Raw genomic sequence first — 26545 nt, forward strand, 5'->3', positions numbered from 1 at the left:
TTCAGGCCATTAGCATGAATACTGTGAGTAGCTCTGGATCCAGTGCCTCCTTCTATATCTGCATTCCCAGTATTCTTTTATACTGATCCAACTGAGATTCCCTAAAGCAGACAGAAAAGCTTTTTTGTGGCTACACTAGCAATAGTCTAAATCTTTTTCTAACTATAATGCCTGCATAATTTTTTCTCTGGTATTTATTAAGCCACTTGAGACATTATACAGCTTGAGCATACCTCTCCCATTTCATACTATTTTCATTCCTTTGTATGGACACTTTGTTTGGCCTCCTTCTGCTGCATTTCTTCCAGAAACCTTCCTTTATTTCATTACTACTCCCTACCAGCATCTTTGCAAATCCATCAGCATCCAGAAGTTGACTGCAAATACAAAATGATGGATGGGAGATGATAACTGAGTTTTTCACCTTCCCATCAAAGAGGTCTCTCCATTATCTTTAGGCTAAATAGTAACCCAGCATCTTCATCTATGCCACAAAATGAACTGACCTACTTAGAAGACCCGTCTCTGTCTTCCTAACCACATACACCTGCCTCCCAAGATGCTCAGAATGAGTAAGCAAAGGCCTCTACTGTTGGCAGAGCTGTGGCCTGTTCCACTGTGTTCTGTAAAATGGCATATTAGACATTGGTATATGGCTCCTAGGTTACACTCTGTGGTATGGTAGCAGAAGTTGAATGCAGATAACTAGTTCTGTTGCATGCTCCTTCTGTTGCTTTCCTATCAACCCACCTGCTCCTTCAATAGAAAACAGGAATTCCTCCCACTCACCACACAGTGGTAAGAATGTTGCTGCTACTATGACTATGACTATGACTACTACTATTAGAAGCAGAATTTCCTAATTCCTGCACAAGTTTCCCCTCGGATGGGAACACAAGACCCAAATTATTTTCCCCATATTCTTCACTGGAAAAAGATGTATGGAATCATCTCAAATGCATATAAAAGGAGAAATTTCAAAGCATCTCCTACTGTCATTTCAACTCTATAATTAATAACTCTATGTGCAGAATGGCCTTCCACACCATTTTCTCATACTCATACATCCCAAATCAGAAAAAGAATAGCCCCGATACATAGTATCTATGTACTGCTATATCATTTCCCTTAATTTATGTTGCATTATTGATGTACAGAATGTCGTACTTGAATAATGTAACAGTAAGGCTCTTACAGAAATCACTAGCACGCGCTTTAACGTATGTCTATAAAGATCAGAAAAATATATTTCCTAAGTCCAGCAGTTTTCAAACAATATATTTTCAAGTTACAGGAATGCTCACCATGAGGAATTTAAAATTGAGGTGATAACAGGGGGGACAACATTTCTTCTAAAATGTTAATGAGCTACTGCCTTATAAAGTGAAAATAATCAACAAATCTGACATATGAACAAACACTATGAATATTCAGGAAGTTTAAGCTGCTGATTTAACATTTTCTAAGAGTGTACAACTTTTGCACTGATCACATAAGCCATTATTTTTTCTTTTCATCATAAGTACACTCTACTGTGGTGTCGGTGTGTTGTTGTAACATATGCATTGAATTGCAAGTATTGTAATTCATCCAGATGGCAGGAAGCTTTGGAATTGTTACTCCTATGGTACAGATGTTTAACAATCTAGCCATATGGCTCCAATAAGGCAGCCTTTTCAAAGATTACAAAAACTACACTAGAAATGCAGCCTTGTAAATTTGAGTGCAATCCTGAGGTATGAATGTTCATACCGCTACAATATAAAAGCATACATCATACTATGAAGTTGGCATGTCTATTGGAATTACAGAATTTATGAAACATTATTTAAAATCCTGAAAAGAATCAGGTCCCAAATTTGCATAATTTCACCAAGTCAGTTATTAAAAGAACATTCCTTATTTATTTTTGAAATTCATTAAAAGTGTCAGACATAGGCTAGCTGAAAAGATGGGTAAATAAGTACACGCAAACATAATAATGTCCCTAACCTCTGGCTCGAGTGAACTACCGCTGTAGGTGACAAATTGAGATTCAACCAGTGAGACCAAGAATTTCTCTGTAAAAAGATTTGTCAAAGTCAAGGAGCCCTGATGATGGTTGTGGCAATTGTAAAGTGAAAAGCTGAATGTTGAGAAACAATCTGAGATCAATAACACCTTGGCCAAGAAAGGAAAACCATGAAATGGTCAATCTATAACCCTACTGAATTTTGGCAGGTTTGAATGACAGATAAATGGCAGCAAATAAGATTGTTAAATCACTAATCCTGTCATTATTACATCCTGTCACATTGCATAGGTTTATACATTAGAAAAAGAGTGTAAAGTATGAGAGTGAAAAATACAACTGTTAAAAGCTAAAATATCTCAATCTATGACAAAGTTAATTCTCAACTTTGTGTTTCATGGTTGTTTTTTTTCTGCCAAAAAGTTGGATATAAGCAGATGCTGCTAGAAGTCCCACCTTCCTTTTCTCTGATGCTTGGGTCTCTGACCCTTTGTTACCTAGAAGAAACATCTCTTTTATATAAAACTGTTGTGCAAGAATAAGATTAAAATGGACAGACTGAACAAAGCATTGGTCTCTCAGACAAAAATGTATCCATTTAGTACACAGGGGAACTTTCCACCTGACATATTCTTAAAAGGAAGTATTCAATTATCATCTACTCAAAGGGTAAAAATCACGAAAAAGCCATGTAATATTCCTGTTCTTTTTCTTTTCTTTGAGCAGCAAAGTATTCAGAGGTGCTTTATCTACCACAGATACTAATCTAGGCAATATAATTTTAAAACATCCTTATGAAAACCTTGAAGGGCAGTTGAACTCTGTGGTTGTTTAAAAAAAGATTTTCTGCAGTTTATGCTTTTGCTCTGCAAAAATCTTACCTTAGCATACAAAGTATAGTAAATCCTAGTTGCTCTGATTTACTACCCAGACTATGCTGTTTGTTTTCAGGGACAGCTCAGTGAAAAGCTATGTCATGTATAAGAACATTCAGAGAAGGGGAATCGTTTTGCAAAACTACCAGAATGGTAGCAACCATTTCTAAGACATCAATGGAAAAAAAATGCAGATGTGCATTTGCAGCATTTTTCAGGTGGTATTTTTTGAATACCATTACAACCCAAAAATATTCCAAACCCTTTATAGGCACACGGACAATTTCATTCCCCAAAAGTGTTTAGCCTAAGTACTAATGGGCTGGCCAGATGTATAACTTACCAGTCAATAATCTAAATTATTTGACCTTGTGCCTGAATTCCACACTTTATGGGGCAGTAGCATATAGAGATCTCAGAAAGGCAAAGAAGACATCAGAGAAAAAGTGGCAGAACAAGAAGCTCTGGGTCAACCTGATTATTTAGAACCTAATTATTTAGACCTAATCCATTTAGTAAGTCCCAACAGGAGGACAAAGATAAAAACATGTATCCGACATTCCTTTAAAAAATGGTAAATGAGTAGGGATAAGATCAAAACAGTAGCTGAAAGCCTTCACTCCTGCTTTAAAATCCAAGAAACAGTCATTAATAGAGATTTAAACTCAGCCTCCTCTAGTCTAAACATGTCACTGTTAATTACAAAGCTATTTAACTTTTACAAGAAATAAAGACTGCTATTAATGAAAGAAGAACCAATTAGCCTTTAATCTACACACTGTTTTTTAATCAAACTTTCTTTTGATCATCAGACTCACTGCAGGATATATTCTCTCCTCCCCATGTAGTAGTGGCTTCCATGATTGCTAATGGAATAGATTTAAAAGGGCTGGCTGAGTGGGGAGAACTTTCTCGGCAGGGCTGGAGCTTCCTTCCCATCATGTCAGTGGGGCTTAGCGGAAGCATGCTCATCTCCGAACCATGCCACCCTATGCCAGCATAGGCAAGTGGAATGGTTTTGATGGTGTCTCCTGATCTCTCTCTTGTAGCAGCTGCCATTAAAGGAGCAGGCACTGAACATGTCTAGAGGAATGTGGGACAGGAGTACTAAACTACCTTGTTAGGAAACAGCAGAAAATATCAGTTTAAAGAAAAGAAAGAAATGGGAAAGGGAAGGCAAGGAAAGAGTCAAAAGCAGAGAGGTGTCACCAGGAATGAAAATGGAATTCACTACTAACTGCAAAGAATGACGAATTTGCTTGTTGGCACAGGAATGTAATGTGGAAAAACAAAACGAAACAAAACTAATGGGACCAGGGCTTGATGTGTTAGAAACAAAAGGGATGAGATGAAAAGGATCACATTAGCTAAACATTGTTGTGCCTTAAAACTGTTGGTTGCAGGGTCAGAGAGTTTCGATGAGGTTTTTTTTGTTTGGTTTGTTGTTTCCTGCCCCCCCACTATCTAGCTACTTGTGGTATCAAAACAATAAGATGAAGTATCTAGAATCAGTCATGACGGAGAACTTCTTCCTTTATGTTATTTCTCTCTCAGCTGCACTTGCTGCTCAGATCTCCCAGGAAGGAGGATAGATAGAAAACGTCCCTGAGGCATGCACTTTGCATTTATGACTATGCAGATAATGAAATGTAACAACTTGACTTTTGCACATGTAAACAATAGAGAGAATGTAAGTATTAGCTGCACTATGTCAAACATGAAACTCCTGGTCTGACCAGATATCTGCTGTCTGTTCTGCATTTGCAAAACTTTGGTATATGGTGTATGCTGCTCTTTCTCCACAACATAAAAGCAAAATTTGCCTGGCAGCAGCAGAACTCTTGAGTATTAATACTAACAAAAAAGCACTTTAAGATAAATGTTAATATCCTCAAAGAATCAGAAAGTCTGCAGAGATCTCCTGTTGTTGCAACCAGTATGGCAATTAAAAAATAAAGAATAAGAAAATCAATAGATTGCAGAGAGAAAACTGAAAATAAGTATGTTCTGTGCCAGACAGGATTTTGAGTCACAAAATTCAAGTTGTATTCACTAAAAGCATGTGGGACAACTGCTGAAATGATATTGACATTTGAGAAATTTAAAGGTAAGTACATAATTAACATAGGAAGGATTTTAGCAAAGACAATAGGTTACATTAAATGATTTTTCAGGATTTCAGTAGCAGCACTTTGCACTTCAAAAGATCAACTAATTACCCTCTCTGTAAAATAAGGCTAAGTCTAATGCCTTACCTCAAAGGGCTGGTGATTTTTCACTGTCCAAAGCCCCTTTAAAGTAACTGTTTGGCATAAAGGTCATTTAAAATAAGATTAGGGTCCATTTATGGTTTTGAGATGATCATATATTACAATATAAGTACAATATAGGTAGTTCTATAAAAACAACAACAGAACTATATGGAAATAGCTTTAAAGCACTGTGTCAAGATACTTAAAGTTAACTGGATAATTGTATCGTTTTCACATTTAAATTATTCTATGGCATTCTAAACTTGTCAATAAAATTTGGATTCTGATGCTGACCAAAACATCCTTGTGTTTTTCTTGTGTCATAATCCCATTCTAACAGGATGCAGACAAGTGATCCCCAGCTCCACTCTCCTTTTGAGCAAAGCGTAGTAAATGTATTCTGTCTTAGAATACTTAGAAAGCTGTAATACCGAAAAAACATGACAGTCATGTACAGGATGTTTTTAGTTAACAAAGCTCTTAGGTGTTGCTGAAAGATTCCTTTCACTTTTTATCCTGCTCAGACTGACCTAACACACTGCAAAGCTTTTTATTTAGATATACAGTGCAATTAGGACAAAGTTCTGCTGACATTGTGAAGCCTTAAGAAGAGCAAAATTATTGACAGGAACTGTGTGAAACGCAATGAGATTTTAACTGTTCTTATCTGAAGTAAGAAGTTTCAAAGTTAAGAGGCAGAAACTTTACTCTGCTTCTTAAACTATGTAATAGTTTATTCCTAAGAGTGTTCTCATTTCCACTAATTCTTTAACATTAGTGCATACTTCCATAAATTACTCCCCAAAGTAAGGTCTGATTCACAAAAGCACTCAGGAGCTTGATTAACTCCCTCCCCAATGACTTCAGCAAAATTTTGCTTAGGTGTTTGAAATGCACATACCTGAAATGGCCTGAAATGTACTGTATCTGCAATTCTGACTGAAATCAGTGGGACCTGAAGGTTCTGAGCAGCTCTGAAAATCAGCACTTAATACTATTACTGCAATGTATCTTTAATTTGTCTACAGCTCCTCCAAAAATTACTTTTAATCTGAATCAAAGCTTTGTACATACGTATACAGTAGTCTCCACTTTCGTAATATCCAGGGCAGCACTGAGATCTTCGCCGATACATAGTTCTTAGTCCTCTTCGATATGCTGTTTTATAACTTATTCTAAATTACAAGACAGAAAGCCATTTGACAATATTGAAAATCAATACCTACTGTTGGAATTATATTTGTGTTAAATTATAGTAAGGATAGCATTCAATAATTATTTTAAAATGCATGAAAGCTTTTGATATTAAAAGCCATAATTAAAAAAAAGCCAATACTTGTTTTGAAACTTGAAATATAATGTGTATTATAAACACAGTACTCATGACAATCACCATAGCCCTTCCTACGACTGCTATCTTAAAATGTTTCCCCAGTCCTCAAGCAAGGGCAAGGAGTGTCTTCAAGAATAAATGATTCATTTCTGCATATCAGCAAGGTCAGTTCTCATCAATGGAATGAACAGAATCTTCTATGGAGACCACTGTGTCAGCGTGCTACACAAGAAATTACCACAAAGGAAACTGCTCTCAATACACAAAACTTGAAGTTAACCCCAAGTGATTTCTTCCTACTTGCTAATGCTTCCAAGGTACTAATGCCTTGCAAAATGACATCATAGTCCCAGTTCAGTATTTAAAGCGTGTTTTCCCCACCACAATATGTAGTCCACAACATTGATCTCACTCAAATTTCATGCAAAAAATCTCTCTACTTCAATCAATGCCCTAGAACACCAAACAGTCTGGTTATTGTACCAAAATACAAATACATATCTACATCAGAGTACCACAAAAATGTGGATAAATAAAAGGTATGTGAGGAGATAACAAAGGCAAAATAAAACTAAAATTTCTAGGGATTAGCTCTTACCTATGTCTAGTGCACTTGAACCAGTTCAGTATGTCAGTACATCTTGTATAATAGATCTGATCAAAAGGATGAGCATAAGATTCCTGTACTGTCACAGCGTAGCTAGGAGTAGACAAAGAAAGAAAGAAAGTGAAAGACCCTTTGTTGCAACATGAAAAGCTTCGGTTCCCTGTACATGCTACTCATCTAACTCCAGTATGAAAAGTAATTAAATCAATAATCTTAGAAACTTCGGGCATTATTAAAAACCAGAAAAGAGCTTCCTTCAATCACAGCTCTTCCTGAAAATTTTGGAAACACTTCTAACTTGGGCTCCATAACTGAAATAGGCATAGAGATTTCAGTCTGAGTACTAAACCATTCCCTTCTGGAAAAGAAACAAATGTTACTAAAATTAATGATAGTTTAGAAGGTAAAAACGGCATTTGGTTAACCTGCCAGTGCAAATTTTAAAACAGAGGAAAGCACCAAGTTTTTAAAATGTCTCAGTTGCTTTCCTGCCCAGGACTGTTGATTTTTACTCGTATTCTACAACGCTAGTAAGAGCTCATATTAACTTAGCACTGTTCCATTTTGCCAGCATGATGGGATGCTCACACTTCATTTTATAATGAAGCAGCATCATTACTTCAAATATTGGGTGCAGTAATCAAATAGGATCATTTGTAAAAGGTTGAAGAGTGTTTATTTTGCTGCACAAATTTATCCCTTTTAATTTGTAGTAGAAATAACCCCCGAACTATCTGAACATTGTAATATGAGTTAACTGGTATCTAGATTCGGAAGACTTTGACATACAGTTAGAATGGGATTACCTCTCTTTGTATAAATGAATAGATATAAACAAAAACTGGGCAAACTGATTAGAAATCACAGAGCTCCGAAAATACTACGAATTCAGCAATCTCCTTCCCCAAATACTGCTTATTCATACAACAGGTACTATATTTATTACCATGATTCTGTTGAAAAGGTCTGGGCCTCTCACATGATATAGCAACACAAATCTCATTGACTTGTTAGTGTCAATCATTTTAGAACATTGCATTGCCCTATGGTAAGCGTGTGCACTGCTTAAGAGACTCATAATCTCAGGTTCTGATCTGGAAACAAGCTCTACTTCATCAGATCTACAATATCTTTGGAGAATGATACTGAAATCATTCTAGGCAGGGTCAAGACCCAGGAATTAGATCCTCCAAGTCATTCATTATATCGATTGTCTTAATCCTCAAAGGGATTTCCTTCTCATCAGTGGGACTGCTGATGTGATTAAGCCCTGTGAGATTGCACCCGTAAGGTAATACCAAAATATTTGCTTGGAGGGACTCATTGGCTTGAAATCGAAGATTGGACTATTACTGCCCTGCTTGTCATGCCCCTTCTAGACAAGCCACGATTCTACTAGATGTTGCTTTTGCCCTGCATCACAGTTTGCTGGGTTGGACAATAATGTTTTTACTTCTACTAATGCCAAAATGTAAAATATTTACATTGCTCATTATTAATGTAAAACAGTAACACTCACAAATCTTTATTATTATTTTATGATCTCGTTTGTTATCCAGCAATTGCCCTAACAATCTTTTCCCTTTGATTTATTAACAACTAAGTAACAAAGTCATGTCGGCCAGTACAACTAATCAATTTTGGTATTTAATTTTTGTTTCTCCTTGATTGGGTCTCTGGGTTGCTGACTTTCTTCAGACAAAATCAATATTTTATTCCTGTGCTCTGAATGCACTTCTCCTCACAACACAGACTGCAAAATCCTATTCCTGTATAGTCTTTGCTTTGCAGTTGTATTACCTACAAACAGTTAATTCTCTAATTAAGGCTTCTAAAATCAAAACATAGTGCCATTAAAGTATGATTCCATTTTTGCTCTTGTTAAGGGGTTTATTTTGCTAAAGTGTACAGTAATTCACATTTGTGTGGAATTAAACCACAGAACAGAACTGGAAATTTAGCAAGTTAAACTTAAGACTACAGGAATTTTAGCCTCTGCAAGCAGACCCTGCATGAATGTGAACCCTATCAAAGCTGGTGGGTTTCTGTGTACTCGTAAGAACTGTCCTGCACAGATCTACTTTTAGGACTAGGACACTGTAACAATAGACAGAACAAGAATTACCAGGGCCTTTAATTCTCAGTGCTTTCATGTAAATACTCTTTGATGTTGACATGAATTTGGGAGACAGAGCCACAAAGTTCAGGACATACAAAAAAAGCCTGCATGTTGCAGCAGGAAAGGCTTAGAACTTAGTCAAAATCTCTAATAGTCTTGCTTGACAACAACCAGAAAAAAGTAAGACTGAACAAGGGCACCATTTCTCTAGGTCTCTCCATGATAAATGAAAATACATCTGCGCAGTCCTCTAGCTGAAACTACGGAGGAGCTTTCCAATGCACAGCTGAGCGGACAGGTAACACAGGGGTATGTGGCCTATAGCTCTAGCTTTAGAATCAATTCTCCGGGGTGATCCAAATCCTCAAAGGCACTCAGAAGTACTATTTCTGTCACGCAAATCCATGTTCTTTTGTGAGGCAGGGTGGTAGTTAGCAAATTACGGCTCTTATTTTGCCTTTTAAATGTAAAAATCTGAAATGGCTAGTAAAAAAAATAAAATTGGCATGTTATACATTACCTTTCCCAATGACTACAAACATTTGGATCATCCGGGTTCAGGGACAGAGTAGTTTTGAGCAGAAAAGACAGAATCAGCCCTTTTACAATCCATTTGAACAGCATATGCACCACCATTGTTGTATCTAGATAAAGAAATGAAAGTTTAGCCATTAAAGAAAATTTTGAAGAAAATGTCCTTCTAGGCCTTTTCATCCTTGCTTTTGTGCAAATCTAAATAATGTGGAGTTATTTATAGACTGAAACACTTGAAAAAGCAATCAACTAAACAGTAAAATTTTTAAAAAGTGCAAATACATTCTAAAAGGCATTTATACGTTTAAATCTACTAAAACTGATGAATTCGATGATTAAGCTACCCAAGATATTGATAGCCCCAATGATTCTTCCAAAGAACATTTCTGATACCGATCATTTTTACGGCTGTCTGTCTGTGCTGACAAAATAAATAACTGAAGTATTAAAACAATCTATTCTTCCATCAATCTATAGGCAAATGGAAGAATACCCAAATACCTCCTTTGATTTATTTAAATGGGTTTTACATGTGTCAATATAGTAGGCTAGATCTGAGGCGTATGCTTATTATATGACGGAAGAAAAATCAATTCAACTCTTAGATGGGGAATAACTTAGACTGACAGAGGCCAACATATTGGTTCACACAATGCAGAACACTAAACATGAAATAAAAACATTTGCATTGATATTGGAAATAAATTGTATAAAATTCGTTAGGAGTGGTCTCTATCATCTTATAGTTCATCTGTTAAATGTACTGACTTATACCTACTTATTGCTCACTTTGGGCTTTGAAACAAAAGGCGTGGTGTTTGCCTAGAGGTCCCCAATGACATCCGTCAAAAATACAAAATAGATAGGAAATATGAAGCTGCTTTTAAATGTAACTGCATCAGAGGTGTTAATCTGTTAAACATTAAGTCAGTAAAAAGTATTTTTAAATATCCATTTCAGGCATTTACATTGTCACATAATCCGCCATTCAAATCAAAAGTGCCATAAATTATTCCTGGCAACAAGATTGCCCTAAAAATAGATTGAATCTTCATATGATCATCTAAAAAACACATGGCTCATTGCCTCATGGTCCAGAACAGCAAAAGGGATGTTAAGGGGTTTGCTCTGCATGGCGCTGATATACAGCCCAGCATAAAGAAGTCATCACAAAGCAGAATGAACAGCAGAGGGATAGCCAGGAAAGCTGATCTGAAATTACCTCCTGATTCAAAGCCTTCTTAGCTAGCTCAAGGACACCCATTGCTTTTAGTGGATTCGAAGTCAAGATCCCAATGGGAGTAATAGCTCACCTTTTAAATTATTCCTAGAGCTCTGCTAAACCCAAAGATAGGTCTTAAGCCATGTAAGTCATATTAATGTTAATTAACATGATTTAATGTTAATGTTCCTCATGAAATGGATTTAAGTCTGTGAGTGACCATTCTCCACCTGCAGGCTGTTCCAAAGTCCCATGGCAACAATGCAAAAGCTTACTCTGGAAATTAAGAGGGCTGATGAGGCAAGGACGCAAGAGAGAGTTCTGTTTAGTGAAAAGACATTTGCTACACTTGTCCTAGACACTACTTCTCTGCAGAGGAAAAGTGTCTTGAACGGTTGACCCGCAAGTGCTCATGTGATCGAAGTTCAACAAACCTAATGTTCAAAAACTCAGAGCTTGTTTGAGAGAAGAACCGAACTTTCTTTTAACATAACATGTGCCAATAGATGTGAACTACTCAAGTATGAGGCTTAACAAAATGACAGACAGCCCTTTAACAAAAGCATCTTCAAAAGATGCCTTTAACGTACTACACCAGCTATCATTTGAATAATACCACAGTACAGAGGACAAGTCTTTCTCAGCATTGTATTTATAGGTTGCAATATATGCCCTTTCTTCATTCTCTACACCTTTAGTACGTGGCAAGACTGAACGAACAGGACTAGAGGAAAGCCTGCTTCCAATCAACAGAAATGGTCAAAGCAAAAGCAAGGCAAAACTGCTTAAGGAAATACAATCCTTAAGAGAGGGGGAGGTTTAAATCAAAACACAGTTCTGTGCTCAGTTTGTTAACCTCTTGAGCATATCAACAGTTTGGGTTTATCCTGACATTAATTAGAGGCAGAAAGACAGCCTGACTTCTAACTAAAGAGAGTAAGCCTTTTCGCACTTAACTAAAGCAGCCCTATATTTGAATTCTGTAGTTCTCAGATATCTCAATTTGTTCTTAAGAAAACAATGTATCAGTTTACTGTTTAAACCAAACAAACACCAAATAATTATTCATAAGCCTTAACAGCAAACAGAATATTTGTTTGCAACGTATTTGAAAGAGGTTCAAAATTGTTTTCTTAACTTATAATGTTAATGCTATTTTATTATCTGTTTATAAATGAACTGGTTTATGCAATTAACTTTCTAACTTTGTAAGTCAGACTGTAAATCAGAAACATCCAACTCTCCAAATACAGCAGAACCTCATTCATCTCAAGTGTCTCTTTTTCTAACTCAAATGAAATATTTCACTTTGATCACTGTTAATAGAAAAGACCTCGTACAAAAATGGAATGATTGCTATTACAAGATTCAGAATAAAACTCTAAAAATAGAAGCACATATATTAAAAACCAACATCAAAAAAGAATCCAGTAATGACATCTAATACGGGCGGGGGGGTGTGTTCATCTTTTACTGCTCACCATAATACATACTACGTTCCTGCATTGTGTTTAATGTTTGGAACATATTCTCCAAGGAGGCAGCATCAGCCTTTCAGGAAGACAATGCCTGTAACTTCATTAAAGATATAGCCAAATTACATAAACACTTCCAGTGTCTGCCACTGCCCCTCTCCCAAGGACAGGCAGCCTTTTGAGTTTAACAAGAAAATAAATGACACATAGGTCCTCTGTGCAATCCTTAAATGGACACTAACTTTTTGTCTCTCCAGGCCTGATTTTTCTTTTCAGGAGTGAAAGAAGTCAGTTTAGGTACAATTTGGCAAGAAAGAGGATCTTTCAATCCAAAATACAACCCGGTGATTTTTCACAAGTGTCTCACTTTCTGCTAATTATAACTGATTAGGTAAGGTATCTGTTACTTGTGAAGCCATTTTCATATATCTTGCTCCTTTTTGAATAAATTTCAGTATTTCACCTACAATATTGATACAGGTCACTAGTTCCATCACAAAAGAAAGGAAACACACTTTCACTGTTAAGCCCAAATCTTAGCTATAGGAAAACTAGTAGGTGGCAAGTCATTGATTTATTGTCTGTTGATTCACTTTATAAAAATCTTTGTTGAGGAAACCACGCTGGGGTTTGCAAAGAGACCAGAAGATGCAGATGATCCTTTAAATTGGATGAAGTACATGAGAGTGTGGACAAAAGCAGCTTTGTTACTCTCTTTTGCAGTTTGTACAACACAAGCTGAGGATGGGGATACCCCACAAGATTAGGACCTACATGCAAAGAAAATAAGACCCCAAAGAATCCTTGCTAAGTGTAGCAAGTATCCTGTAAAGCTTTCTCTAGGCATTGAGGAACTTGGCTTTGGTAATAATTCTTGTGAAAGAGGACTAGTGTATACTCTAAGTGGCTGGGAGAAAAAAGAAAACCAAAACCACAGGTTAAATTTCTCCTCTGCTTCTTTGGCTGACAGACTAGAAAATTTAACTAAAAATGACCATTAGAGAATTTCCTGTCCAGGGGCAGAAGTAGTGAAACATTTCATTTTGACATTTCTGTCATAAAATATTTCATAACGTGACTTTGACATGAAATTCGAACAGAAGTTCCAGTCCATGACAAAGTTCTAAATTGAATGCTTTTCTCTCAAAATGGGTTCCAAACTAGGTAAAAAAAAAAAACCCTAATTTGGTGTCCAGCTCTGATTAGGGAAAACATTTACACAAGTGTCTTTCACTAGCATGCAATATTCCTAAATCCCTATATACTTTTAAAGATCATTCCTTTAGATGTCTAAAGGTATATGCAGTCAATTAACTTAGCCTGACTATTTCCCACAAATTTCCATGCAATGCATTTAACAAAGAGCCATGTTAAAAAGTCTTACCTCAAAGTGCTAAAAATTCCTAATGGATCCTGTTTTTACAGTCTATCTGCACGTGAAGGCACACAGCACATTAACAGGACAGCAGAAGAAAGCTCTTCAGAAGTCGCTTGGCCCTGTGAGCAATCAATTAGAAAAACAGAAAACATATTGGGTCAAAGAAAGTGTGTTTGGGCAAGTGGAAAAAAATTCAGATAGAAAGGAGATAAATCATTCTAAATAATTACATATCATAAGATAGCTGTGCTATATCAGACCAAAGACCACTAGCCTGCTTTCAGCCAATAGCAAGTGCCGTGGAAAGAGTGTAAGAAGACGGCTGACAGTAACACATTCCTCTTAAACCCTTCTAGCTTCCAGTAATTTGCAACTTGGTGACTTCCTCAGCCAGGAGTGGTATCTTTGTGTTTAATAGCATTTGATGGATTCTATTCCAATAATTTGTCTAATCATTTTTGACCTGTTAAAATGTAAATTTCAATCCCATACACTTAAATTTTAGTGTCAACAACATCCTGCAATGGTCTTGCCTCTTAGCCACGTACCGTATGAAATACTTCCTTTGCTTTTCTGTCTGCCTCCTCAATTTCATTTGATGACTCCTTGCTCCTCTGTTAGAAATCAATCATTGATTCTCAGACTTTGTTTCCTATCATTTCCTATCATATAAACAACACTTTGTTTACATATAGACCTTTTCTTCTGTAACATCCCAACAAGAAAGTTCAGTTTCTTTCAGGAAGTTTCATGAAAGACATTGCAAAAGCCTTCTGGAAATCTAACTGGATCTTCTTGATCCACATATTTACTTCAAAGAGCTTTAACAATTTATGTATCAAGAGGTTCCCTAATTCTGTTCTTAATTATAGTTTCTACCAAATAGGAAAATCTAGGTGCATCAAAATTAAAATGCATTCTAGTATTTGTGTGTGAGCAATTGAGGAAAATGCAATAGAATAGTTAAGCCAGAAAACAAAAAGTTGGATTTCACTGAAGAAACATTAAAGTGACTGAGTGTTTGCTGATTACACTATTTTAGTCTCTAAGTAGTAGCAAGCTTCCAACAAGCTGCCCTCTGTGGCATTCCTCCTTCTCATCCCATCTGAAATTTTCATGATAGTTTAGGCAAGGGATCATTTAAACACACACTTCATTTGGCTCTACATCAGATTTTGTTAGAAACAAGCTGTTATGAAAGCTAAATGAGGCCATGAGTTTCAAAACTGATCAGGATTTTTGGATGCCTCCATTTATGATTAATAACTTGAGATACCATGAAAGGGCTGAATAAGACACAGAGCTCAGAATGCATGTTAAGAAACAGGTTGCTTTAATCTGGGCAGTCAAGAACTGAGCCACTCAAACTCACTAGTCACCTCTAAAAATTGTTACCAACAGAAATATTGCCAACGACAGGTTGTGGTTTTGTTTTATTTTTAATGAAAATTTAAAGCTGTCTTAAACAGATAAACATTTCCAAGAAGGATCAGGTACTGAATACAAAAGCACTGACAACGTGATTCTTATCATCCAAGCTCAGAGAAATTCAAGTGATTGAAGAACTAGCAGAAACACCAGACTGTGCACTGGGTTGCTGGGTTCCCTCTACCGACATCTTGCATGATTAATGTGACGAGACAGTAGACAAGAAGCTGCCTCTGTTAACAAAAGCCGATACTTCAGTTAACAGGGTCTATTTAAGCCTCTAGGAGTCATTGTACCGAGGGCAAATTATTATCCCTTACATGCAGGGCAAAACAACTGATCTGTAATTTGTGCTACAAAACCCATGCTGTCAGTCATACATTCAGCTTTCCCATGTTCTCCTTAAGCACTGCTCTCTTTAAGGTTTGTGAGCATCTCTGCCTGTGATTTCAAGAAGGCAGTTCAGTAGCTGGAAATACTTGGAGTAGACACAGAAGTCACTACTATTCACAAATGTCCCTGATACCATTTCCAGACATAAGTCTCCTGTCGCCTAGATGCGACACAGACAAAGGGACAAACCGAGCTGACCAGGACAGCACAACTGCTTTTGACTTTCAGCAGGTCTCCTTTGCAGTATCCTGTGAAGGCTCACAGGCTCAAGGCACAGGACCGGTTTGTATGGTTCAGTTCCTTGAAGTGGTCGATCCCAGCAGTGGCACAAGCTAGGAACAGACCAACAAGATGTACAAGACTAGGATCTTTCTTACCTTACACTTGAGATCATACAATGGAGACAAGCTTGTTCCAACTTTGTCCTTCTAGCCATAAGGGTCATGCCAATAAACATAAGCAGGAGCCTTAACTTTGCAGCATAAAAGTATTCTGTGCTCTGTATGAACGTTAACCATGCCCTTCTGCTGTTCAACCAAAGTTTATCGCTTAAGTTACAGTGATTGTTGGGAATGAAACAAACTAAACAATTCTATGGTATTTTCTGTAATTAACATGACTTGGGAAACAAAAGAATAAAAGCAAAATTTAGAGATTTTCACGGTTTATGGGGAAGTCATCAAGGAAAAGTATGAAGAGCTGCATGCTGAGTCCTGTTTGCTTAGTCTTAGCAGCAGCCACCTCTGCTACACCGTTCAGTGAAGTAGGTGCTGTTCAGTACAAACAAAGGAACTAATTCCATTTCCCAAGATGTAATTTTAGAGGCTTTCTTTCAAAGACTGGATAAATGCATCAGCACCCTAACTGCTAGAGTGGCCTCATGACTCTCCCTTATATTCTTTGAACCACAGTTCCTCAGTTCTCTAAAACTGGGTGGGGGGCTGATTTTAATGGGAATCAAATGTCCAAATCTCTTAAATCGCTTTAAATTTCTAAGCTCTAAAAGATATCAGTGTGAGTTGCAGTTGCTACAGCGTACATTGTTACAGTTCCATGGATATCTTATGAAGTCTGAAGATCTACTTCAGTGCTAAGCACTCTTATAAGCTGACTTCCACTGGAGTCATTGAGAGCTTGGCTAGGGCAAAGCAGGATTAAATAATGAAGCAAGTTCTTCTCGATCCATCAAACGTTATTTTTGGAAGCTCAGGATTGTTCCTTCAGTGCTCTCAGAGAAAAACTGGGTCAAAATACCACAGAGATGAGCCACCAGGCAAGCAATCTAGGCAATTAGTTTAGTTATGGCTGATGAAATGTGTTTATCAAGACAAAGGCTGGTGTAAGTGTCTAGGATTCAGAGGACCTGGGTTCCTATCACACTGTCAAAGACTTAAGGCCTGACACAGGGTTAGCAAAGCGGGCTAGAATGAGGTAGCTCAAATCCGACCCAAGTTCTGCATTTAGTATTTTCTGTAGCTTAGCTCTGAGCCTTCAGAGGCACCTAACCACCACACAACACCGGACTTTGAAACTTCAGGTGAAATTTAGGACATACAATTTCTCAAAATCTCCGTATCTTCCACAGCAAACGGGAAAAGGACTGACCAACCTGCCAGATACTTTAAGAATAGGCGTATTACAAACTGAAAAGTGATTAGTTACTGAAGCAACAATGTATAAACACATTTGGCATTATCCGTCCGCTCTATGAGATCAACATCGACACACAAAGAAATGCAGACACTTATTTTATCAGTACTTATGCAAACTCAATATCCATGCATGCCTGTGCTTTGTACAAGTACCAATCCAAAAAGCTGTTATTCATTACAATACTAAATTTCTTTTTCTTAAATAATTGAATAGTTATTCAATAGTCCAGCAGAAATATAATGAAAATATTACATTAACACCACCTAAAAACATTTCTGAAACTGTGCCCACATACAGATAAATGCTGGCTCCTTTTCAGAAAGGTCAGCTTGGAAAAAAATTATCTGTGATTTTCTGCCCATAATTTTGTACTTCTACTCAACTACCAGTGTAAAATTGGAAGCCAGCCCTTGAACAGTTGGCCCTTTAAGTTATTAATCCAAACTCAAGTCCACTGAAACGCTAGTGTTCCTTGTAGTGCCTAAGCCCTGAACTGATCTTCCACGCCCTGCCAGCCAGGACAGGGAGATGGCTGACATTCCACCGGCACTTTCTGCCAAAAGCAAGTTGGTGTTGGCAGGCTTCAAAGGCAAAATCCTGGTAACCTGCGGTATTTCAATGCAAGACAACCTCCTGCAAGCTCAGAAATCCTCCTGGGGCAGTCATCTCTGAATCCTCTCGGTTAAAGCATGGCAAACAAGGAAAGGCAGAAAGTGTCACTTTATGCATTTGCCTGCTTCACCCTCCTCCCCTGACCTCACCATCTGACTGTTGCGTAAGGGGATGGCAGAGGAAGCCAGCCAGTGGTATAGTGTCCCCCGTACTGATCCCAGTCTTCCTGCACAGTGGAATTTTAAAGCTGCTGAAACTGTGTGGGGAGTCACATTCTCTACTGATTTAACAGTATATTTATATTCACTATCCCATGCATATTTCAGATATTCCATCACATACATTACTTCAGAAGAGAAAGTAAGCTGACACACATCAAAAAGCTGATCTCCTGAGAACTCAAGTTAGCTTGCTTACATATAACCACCCACCTAATCCATGTTCAAGATGTCAAACAATTACAACATATGCTTCCTTAGACACTTAGAGCAACAAAGACCTTGTATCCCCAGAACACCCAGGATAAATAAAGCAACCTAAGTGTTACAGGCATGCCCAGATGAGGCATAATATGTTTCTAAGTATTTAGCTAAAAAACCCAACCATTTATTCCAACAGAATTTTTTTTACAGCATTTAAAGATTGTATGTGAAGTTGATCTGAAAATGGGAGTAACAAGCAATGAAGTATAAGGATACTCGATATACATGCAGTGAAATAAATTAAGTATGATTCTGTGAAAGTGCTGTGAAAGTCAGGAAAAAAAGCGCTGTTTGAAAATGCAGAATATCCTTTACGGTAATATTTTTTAAAATTACTTCTATTTGTCAAGAACAATTGGCCCTTTCTTTTTGTCTTCATTTATCTCAGAGGAAAATAAAATGAAACAAACAGCAAAAAAGTCCCAAGTACAGCGAACAGCTGAGCCAGGGACAAATTAAGTAACACAGATTGATGGCTGTTGATCTACAGCAGTACTATCACATCCCAGTGCTACATCTCATATTTCATTTAAAGACCTGTCTCTTCTTTTCCAGAAACAGTGCAGTATTTATGGGAGAAGGCTGATTTGCAAGCCTTGGAGCTGCACTGAGAATCCAGATTCAGTTTTTCCAATTTGGCTTTAAAGTTGCTGAATGCCTTGAACTTTCAAGGTAGTAATCCAAATAAAATGAAACTGAACACTGGAATAAAATGAACACTGAAACTAAACATGTATTTTCAAGAAGTGCTGCAGGCAGGGCAAAGCTTTTTATCTTCAGTTTCTTCATAAGACAGTAAGGAAATAATGTTTGCTTCCTCTGCATCTATACCTTTACTAACCCCACTGGTCCAACAGCATATATCTTCATCTGTTCTCCTCTGCGTTTTCCCAGTGCTTTATCCTCCCTGGCACTCTCTCTTACAATAATACTCAGATGTTCTTTTCCTGCATTCAATTTCCCTCTCAGCCTCTTGAAATCTTAATGTAAAATTTTTTAACTTCATAGCTATTAAAAACATTGACTGGCCCATACAGAATATAACTTTTTCTATGAATGTCTGCTAAATATAAGATAAATGTTAAATCAATTTTTAGATTTTTAATGGCTTAAGAATTAGAGTGGCCACTTAAAAACTGCCAATTTTACTTGAAATATGAGTGGTTTCCTCAGAAGCTGCAATAATCCTTCGTGCTTTCCTGTGCTTCTTACAGGGCATATCTGGAACACTATCAATACTAGAGGAATGGTATTTGGTTCAATCATGTCACAGCTAAAAGCCTGAAGCTAGGAGTCCACGTAATTCATCTGATTTTCAGAGCATGCACAAATCTCTGTCTACCTGAGAATGAGATGGGTTACTTAGGTGCCCAGAAATGGCTATAAGCTCTCATGTTTAGGCAACCAACATGGAAAATAGGCTGAACAGATCTGCCCTTCTCTAGGACAGAAAGCTGATGCCATGGAGGTCATGGGGTATGAAGAAGGTCTTTGCAATTACTGCTGGTCACTGTTGTAAGGGGACACGCTGCAGAGTTACTGCTTCATAACGACCCACCAGCTGGTCACACGTTGTGCTGGTAAGAAGGCACCTATGCGAAGTGCCTCTCAAAACACCTCCAGAGGAAGCTCAAGATGCATATTAAAATGCGAGGTCAGGTTTCTGTCCTAGCAAAGGCCTGACTCCATGTCAAGGCAAGACTCAGACACCCAGCAAATCCCTTTCCATGCCTCGATTCCCCTGTGAACCCAGCTGTGAACCAGAAAGGAGGAGCGCTGTGCCTAAAGGCCTGGCACGGCGCTCAGGTATATAGGTCACTTCAAGAAGCAAAATATCTCTGCAATCTAGACTTAAACTTGCATCTCTTGACCACCCACCACTGACTGTAGACTTTCAAGCTATATAACCTAAGACAGGCACCATGAATAGTCCTCATTCAGCTACAGAGCAGTACCCAATTGCACCTTTACTAAGACGAGTCTCAACAGGTTGAGACGGGCAAGCACAGCATCTGCAAATGCTCTTTCAAAACATCCAAGTCTTACACTTCCGTGCCTGTTTTCTCCTCTGTGCAGAGCAGAAAGGAGACTGTGGCCAAAATTCCCAGCAGATCCAAACAGTCTCCCAAAATATCCTCACCTTTCCAGGAACCATCACAGGCAGTTAGAGCAATAACTGGAGAGATAAATGAGAACATGACCCCAGCCTTATTTAATTTTACATCACTATGCAAAGCTCTTGCCTCTGTTCTCTCCGTGACCTACTTTATCTATTGTTTATTTCTTTTTTTTTTTTTTCCAGGAAATTGTTCATTAAGGATAAAAGCACCTGGCTTACAGTAACAGGGCACCGTGCAAAATATCTGTCATAAAGCCAAGAGAGGAACATTCATAAATACATCAGAAAGAGCAAACCCACAAAGAACTGGGGGGCTGCAGTGGAGTACCTTAGGTAGAATGAAAGTAAAGAAGATGTAAGGGCCAAAGGCTCTACTGGTGTAAATGGCTGAACTCCACTGAGTTCACTATGCCAATTTGTGTCTGGAAAGAATTAGCATTTACCAGCTCAGTCTTCAGATACAGATGGTACTGGAGCTACCCAGGTTAGAGCTAGTATTTTCTTTCTGGCAGAAAAACAGTAGCTAGAAAAATCACTACGGACAAAACCAGATCTGAATAACTGGTACATGCAACTACCTTGGCTTCCTCTTCCCCCTCCTCCTAAATCTGGCACTGAAGACTTATTTAACTACTTCGAGAAAAAAGGTTAACGAAAATTATAAAAGAAAGAGAGTTTATGGCGTAATTTTAGGGTTTAACTTCCATTATTTTACAGATGTACTAAATAAGTTTTTTTCCACAAGACAAAGTCAAAGCAGTACACGTGCCTAGACTTTTGGCCTTATGCTCTACACCTTGGAAATTATTTAGCTTGTTCTATCTTAAGGCGTTCTTATTTCACTACTCGTTTCAAAAAGAGTCTCTGATATGAACTAGGAATACAAAGCTAGTCTTGCACCCAAGCACAAGAGCAGGAACCAAGAGTTTTGCTCTCAGGTATTACAGTGATAAGAGTGCTAAAGAAACCAGTAGAATAGAATAAAGCAGTATTGTGTACCAAGCACACTTGTTAACCAAAGGCCATGTGTACACTCTGAGCTGTCCTTGCCTCAGTCTTACCCCTGGTAAAATGGAACAAGTCCTTCTTCCCAACACCCCCTTTCTGACTGTCATTCACAGAAGAAAAGTACACCTAAATGCACGGTGTAATGGTTAACTGGATTTTAGTTACTTTTCATAACTTATCCTATCCCGTCTCTTCTACTGAGGAGTAAAAACCCCCCATCCTACGCCGAAGTAGACAACAGATACAAATGAAGTTCGGGGATATGATGTGTTTTGCTCGATTGTTTATTTGTTTAAAGTTGGAGCCTACCCACGAGCCCAGTCATTAATTTTTCAGATTGTTTCAATTCTTTGATTTGCTAACTAGCAAGTCAAACATCAGGTGGGAGTAGGAACGAGTAGGTGGGAACCAGAGCAGTCAGAAGCTCTTAGAGTGTTATTCTAAGAGCCTGAAAATTTGAAAATTGGAAGTTGATATTAAAAAATTATAGTAAATGATTCTCATTTTTTCAGACACCTTTTTTTAAAAAAAATACTGACTCTGACAGTATTTTATCTGTCTTTAAGTTACTCCTCGGAAGGATTTGGTCAAATTATCCCCTCCAGACCTTATGACATCTCATTGAAAACAGGCACAAAAAGGCCAGCTGGAAATATGGATATCAGTTTAGCTCTAAAAGATGTTCACACTTTGCAATTTAAACAAAATATTTACTAGTAATATATCACCTTATTATCAAGAATTGAGAGTAAATTGAAATTTCATGCAACTGAATAGGCTAATTACATACACAGACATAGTTTAAAAACTAGGCTTTTCGTGTTCTTAAGAATAAGTAATTAAGGGTAAGAGTAACATTTCATAATTATGTCATTGATCTAAATTCCTTTTAATTTTTCTATGAAAGCACTATAATTACATAAGACACATCTGAGGTTATTCCTGTTTCTCAGATCCACATTTTTTCTAATCAAATATTCACCTCGTGACTTGGGTTTGTGATTTTGGTTTGGTTTTTTTTTAGTTTTTGCCTTCATATGAAATTAAAATTTTGAAAGTCTGAATCTATCATTAACTTTGAAGAAAGTACTAAAAACTCATTTTGAAAAAGAAGTCATAGGGAGCTATGGGAAATTCTGTATTAGGCTGGCCTGCTAATTAAAATCAACTATGCCATATTACTTTGTTCAAAAGTATCCGCCTACAGATCTAAAATCTTTTCAGAATGATTAAAATCAGGAGTAAAAAATCCCAAATCTCTTTCCTCTTTCATGTGGAGCTACACAGAATGCACTTTTTCAGATTTCAAAGTCCATTAAAACATCACCTTTGAAAACAGATGCACAATCAGGCCCAGAAGTGATTTATGCAAGCGAGATGCTCAGAACTGCCAGGAACTATTCATGTTCAAAGTACCCCCAGCAGGCTCAGCTTGGTCCAGTTTGTATCACATATAATTAGGATTCTTCAGACCATAAAATCAATAATATAATTAGTAAATGGTATGTTATTTCTCAGAATCTTGCTACAACTTATCTGTCTTTGATCAAGCAGAACTGACTGCTAACGACATTTAATGTTAATTAATGAAAATACATGTGATAAAAAGTTCTTTGGAGAATTATCTAATTATGTACCATAAAAAATGAAGTATGTAATAACTGTAATTTATGCTTATATCAATGACTATTGTTTAGGATACTTGAAGAAGACATTAGAATTACAAGTCATCTTTAGTTACACTTTCTCCTGCCTTTCAGAAACACTTTCTTGAGTTGGTGTGCGTACGAGAGATGACCTGGTTCATTAATGAGTTATGTCTCACTTCTAATACCAAAGTCTGCAGGTAAATTCTTCCTCAGTCGTGGGACAGCATCAACAGAATATCTAACGAAATTCACTTATCTTTTGACAATGCATGATTGACAGCAAACCATCACAACTGAAGTTACTGACAAAATAAATAATGGAACCTGTGGAGATTAAGCAGGGATTTCAAAAGAAGGACTACAATCCTTAGAGAAGAACGATTACAGAAGGCCAAAGTATTTCATAATCTCATAGGAATGCAACATTTCACTACCAATCACTTTGACTGTCTGAGACCCCAGCTGTCGAGGAACATTTATATTTAAAAATATTCCAATTTGATGTAACATGTCTAAGTAACTTCTCATGATTGTCAGGCACATGGAGAAAGGCGAAAGGAAATTTTTCATTATTATAAAATACCATAGGATTCACCAGAAACATTGTATGAGGTTTAATACGTCTGTTTCTAAACTACAAAGGAAGGGTAAAATAAATGCATCGTATTATCACTGTAGGGCAGCTTCTACAGTTAATATGCCATGTCAATTAGCTCCCATTTCCCAAGACATTTTTGGCTTTGATAATATATATCCTAATGCTCTTGCTTAATATTAGGTACATACAGTAAATGAACCCCTGGGTTCAATGAGACTATTCTAATACCAGAATCTGAGTACACACCTCACTTGCAACAACTTTTTCCAATACAGATGTGTAAAAAAGGAACACTCCTCCACACTTTTCTGTCTAATAAACATACAGAGTAGCATAATAATATCCAGAAATTTTAAATATTCTTACAGCAGCTCTATTAATTCTACCAAGGACATGCCCTGTTGTTCAGTGGCACACTATTGTCAGTATGAGCGGGGAACACTGAACTTACAAGCAAGCTAAGGTTTTCAATGATCTAAATTCCTGGGAAAAATAAGAGACATACACAGGAAAAAAAATAATAATCTTGCTGTACCTCTAGCAGTTTGGTTTAGTTTGAAAGACAAAGTGTGAAATAGCTGAGAGCAGGATGTTGGCTAAATAGGTGCCACTTGTACTTGCCCCAGATGTGATGGAGCTGGCATGCTGTTCAATACAAAGTGATTAATGATTGCTTGCAATCAGCCCTAGAAATCAATCAGTATTGAGTGACATAATGATTCTATGACATCATAAAGCCTCATATCCGATGCTTGTTCTTGGATACATTTCTCCTCATGCTGCCATTTTTGGCACTGTGAGTGGGCTCAAAAAAATTATGGGCCAAAAAAAAATTATTGATGTTCATCAATAAACAAGTTTTCACATGAGAGAGGTTTCTATTTCTCTCTGCCAAATTTTATTTTTCTGTTGGCTTATGACCGCTCCCATCACCGCTCTAATGTCAAGTTCAACTACATGTGCAGTGCAGGGGAAAAGTTATGTATTTAAGGTTGGTCCTTTATTTCAACTAATAATTAGATAGACCATAGGAAAATCATATAAATGAGAAAAGGAAAGAAGGTGCTACTGCTAGTAGAACTGCAAGTGTTGTGAGCCATGTAAATCTCTTTCTGTTTCAGCTGTACCATTGTTGCATGAGCGGACCGCTATTTTGTCACTATTATTGGCACTATCAATAACAAGTTTTTTCCAAAGTGACTGTTCTAAAGCATTTAATCTTTTTAAATGACCCCAATGCCCACTTCCAAATGCATTTTAGGATGTTGTACATTAAAAAAAAAAAGAGTGACAACAGAAACTGAGGGCAGATTCTTTAGTCTCTGTTTGTGTGTGATAGGTTTCTCCCTGCCTTAATTACCTTAGTGGCCTTCTCTACATTTCTTGAAGTCTTATTTTTTTAAAAAAATAAGGGGGACAGCAGCAATACATAACATCCTAAATCAAATCTCACCACTACCTTGTACAATGGTTCTGATATTTTTCTATCTCTGCACAAAACCACCTTACTGAATCTGTCCTAGAACAGCATTGCATTTCCTATTGGCAGCTCACAGACATCCTATAACCCATGACTATAACCAGATCTCTCTTCTCCTTTGTCGCATCCAAATGATGAACCTCTACCCTATAGCAAAGATTGACGTTGTTAGTCCCTGATTGTACATCTTTGCATTTGTTTTATTAAATTTCTTGCTGGTACTCCAGTCCATGAGGTCATCCAGTTCTTCCTGTATTACAATCCAGGGCACCTTGGTTCTGAGAAGCTCAGTAGTCTCCTAGATTAAATATGGAGTACCATTCTAGCAAGTAAGGAACAGTCAAGAACTCTGATCCCTTGTAGCTTTCCCATAAGAAAATCCCATAACATAATAAATGAGCAAAACCTTAGTACAATCTAAAGGGTCACATATAGTCATTCAGTGTATAACTTAAATTACAATAGACCAAATCTGAAAGAAGGATTCTAGATTCAAGTATTCAAGTTAGCAAATTCTTCTTAATCACACCAAGTTGCCTTTTATCACCAAAACTTTACATCCAGAAAATGGAAATAGAATCTCTGGGTTCTGCATTCATATTAACTATAGGCTAAAGAGTATGCATTTCTTGATGAAGAATTAGCTAGATGCTCATAACTGAATATATAGAAGTGAAAGTAAGCTTGATAAATCTGCTCCTGTATTTTATTATTTGCAGTTTGCTTCAACATAAGCTGTACTAGTATAAACAACAGAGAACAACTCCTGCATGATAAATAGTCTGTGCAAATTTTTACAGAAAAAGTTCTTTGGTCCAGTCTGTAATGTGTTCTTTCAGCACATGCATACAGGCACAGCACGAAACACCAGTGACCACAAACCCAAGCAGTACAGTACAGGCTAGCATGTGCTAGGAAACAAAGCATCAGGTGACGCATTTGAAGTAAATGATAGCTTAAGTCTTAGTAAAAGAACAACATCGTAACTGTCAGAGCAATTTTCCACATCGGTAGTTTAACACCTGAACTATTGCTTATTTTTGCAACTGAACTATTCCCAGTTTCTATTTGTTCTACTCTGAATCAACATCAGTTCTGAGATGTGTCATAAACAATGTTTGCCTGAAAGAGCCAAACGTAGCACTGCTGCAGTGGAGACTTAATGAGGAAACAGTAGTTCCTTAAAAAAAAAAAAGGTTGGTTCATTTTCTGTAAACATCTGGGTTGTAAACAACTGTAGGTTTCATAGCCAGTATAACATTAGACTGGCTCTGACTTAACGTCATAAAGATTGAGTTATTAATTTTAATTTAATAT

The 26545-nt window shown here is 37.3% G+C and overlaps 1 protein-coding gene across 1 annotated transcript in view; it reads right to left on the reverse strand.

Annotated features, from left to right (window-relative positions):
• The window catches only part of MEGF11 (multiple EGF-like-domains 11), a 214063-nt gene extending 200139 nt beyond the window's left edge, over nt 1-13924 (reverse strand). Inside the window, exons 1-4 of the mRNA XM_009697720.1 lie at nt 13813-13924; nt 9718-9841; nt 7070-7171; nt 6213-6313 (exon numbers count right to left, since the gene is read on the reverse strand). Of these exons, the coding sequence (XP_009696022.1) occupies nt 6213-6313; nt 7070-7171; nt 9718-9833 (319 nt within the window). The 5' untranslated portion in view covers nt 9834-9841; nt 13813-13924. The remainder of the gene's footprint in view (nt 1-6212; nt 6314-7069; nt 7172-9717; nt 9842-13812) is intronic.
• Between the last annotated feature and the right edge of the window lie 12621 nt (nt 13925-26545).

Source organism: Cariama cristata, unplaced genomic scaffold (genome assembly GCF_000690535.1).
Source record: "Cariama cristata isolate BGI_N322 unplaced genomic scaffold, ASM69053v1 scaffold2033, whole genome shotgun sequence".
Classification (NCBI taxonomy): Eukaryota; Metazoa; Chordata; class Aves; order Cariamiformes; family Cariamidae; genus Cariama; species Cariama cristata.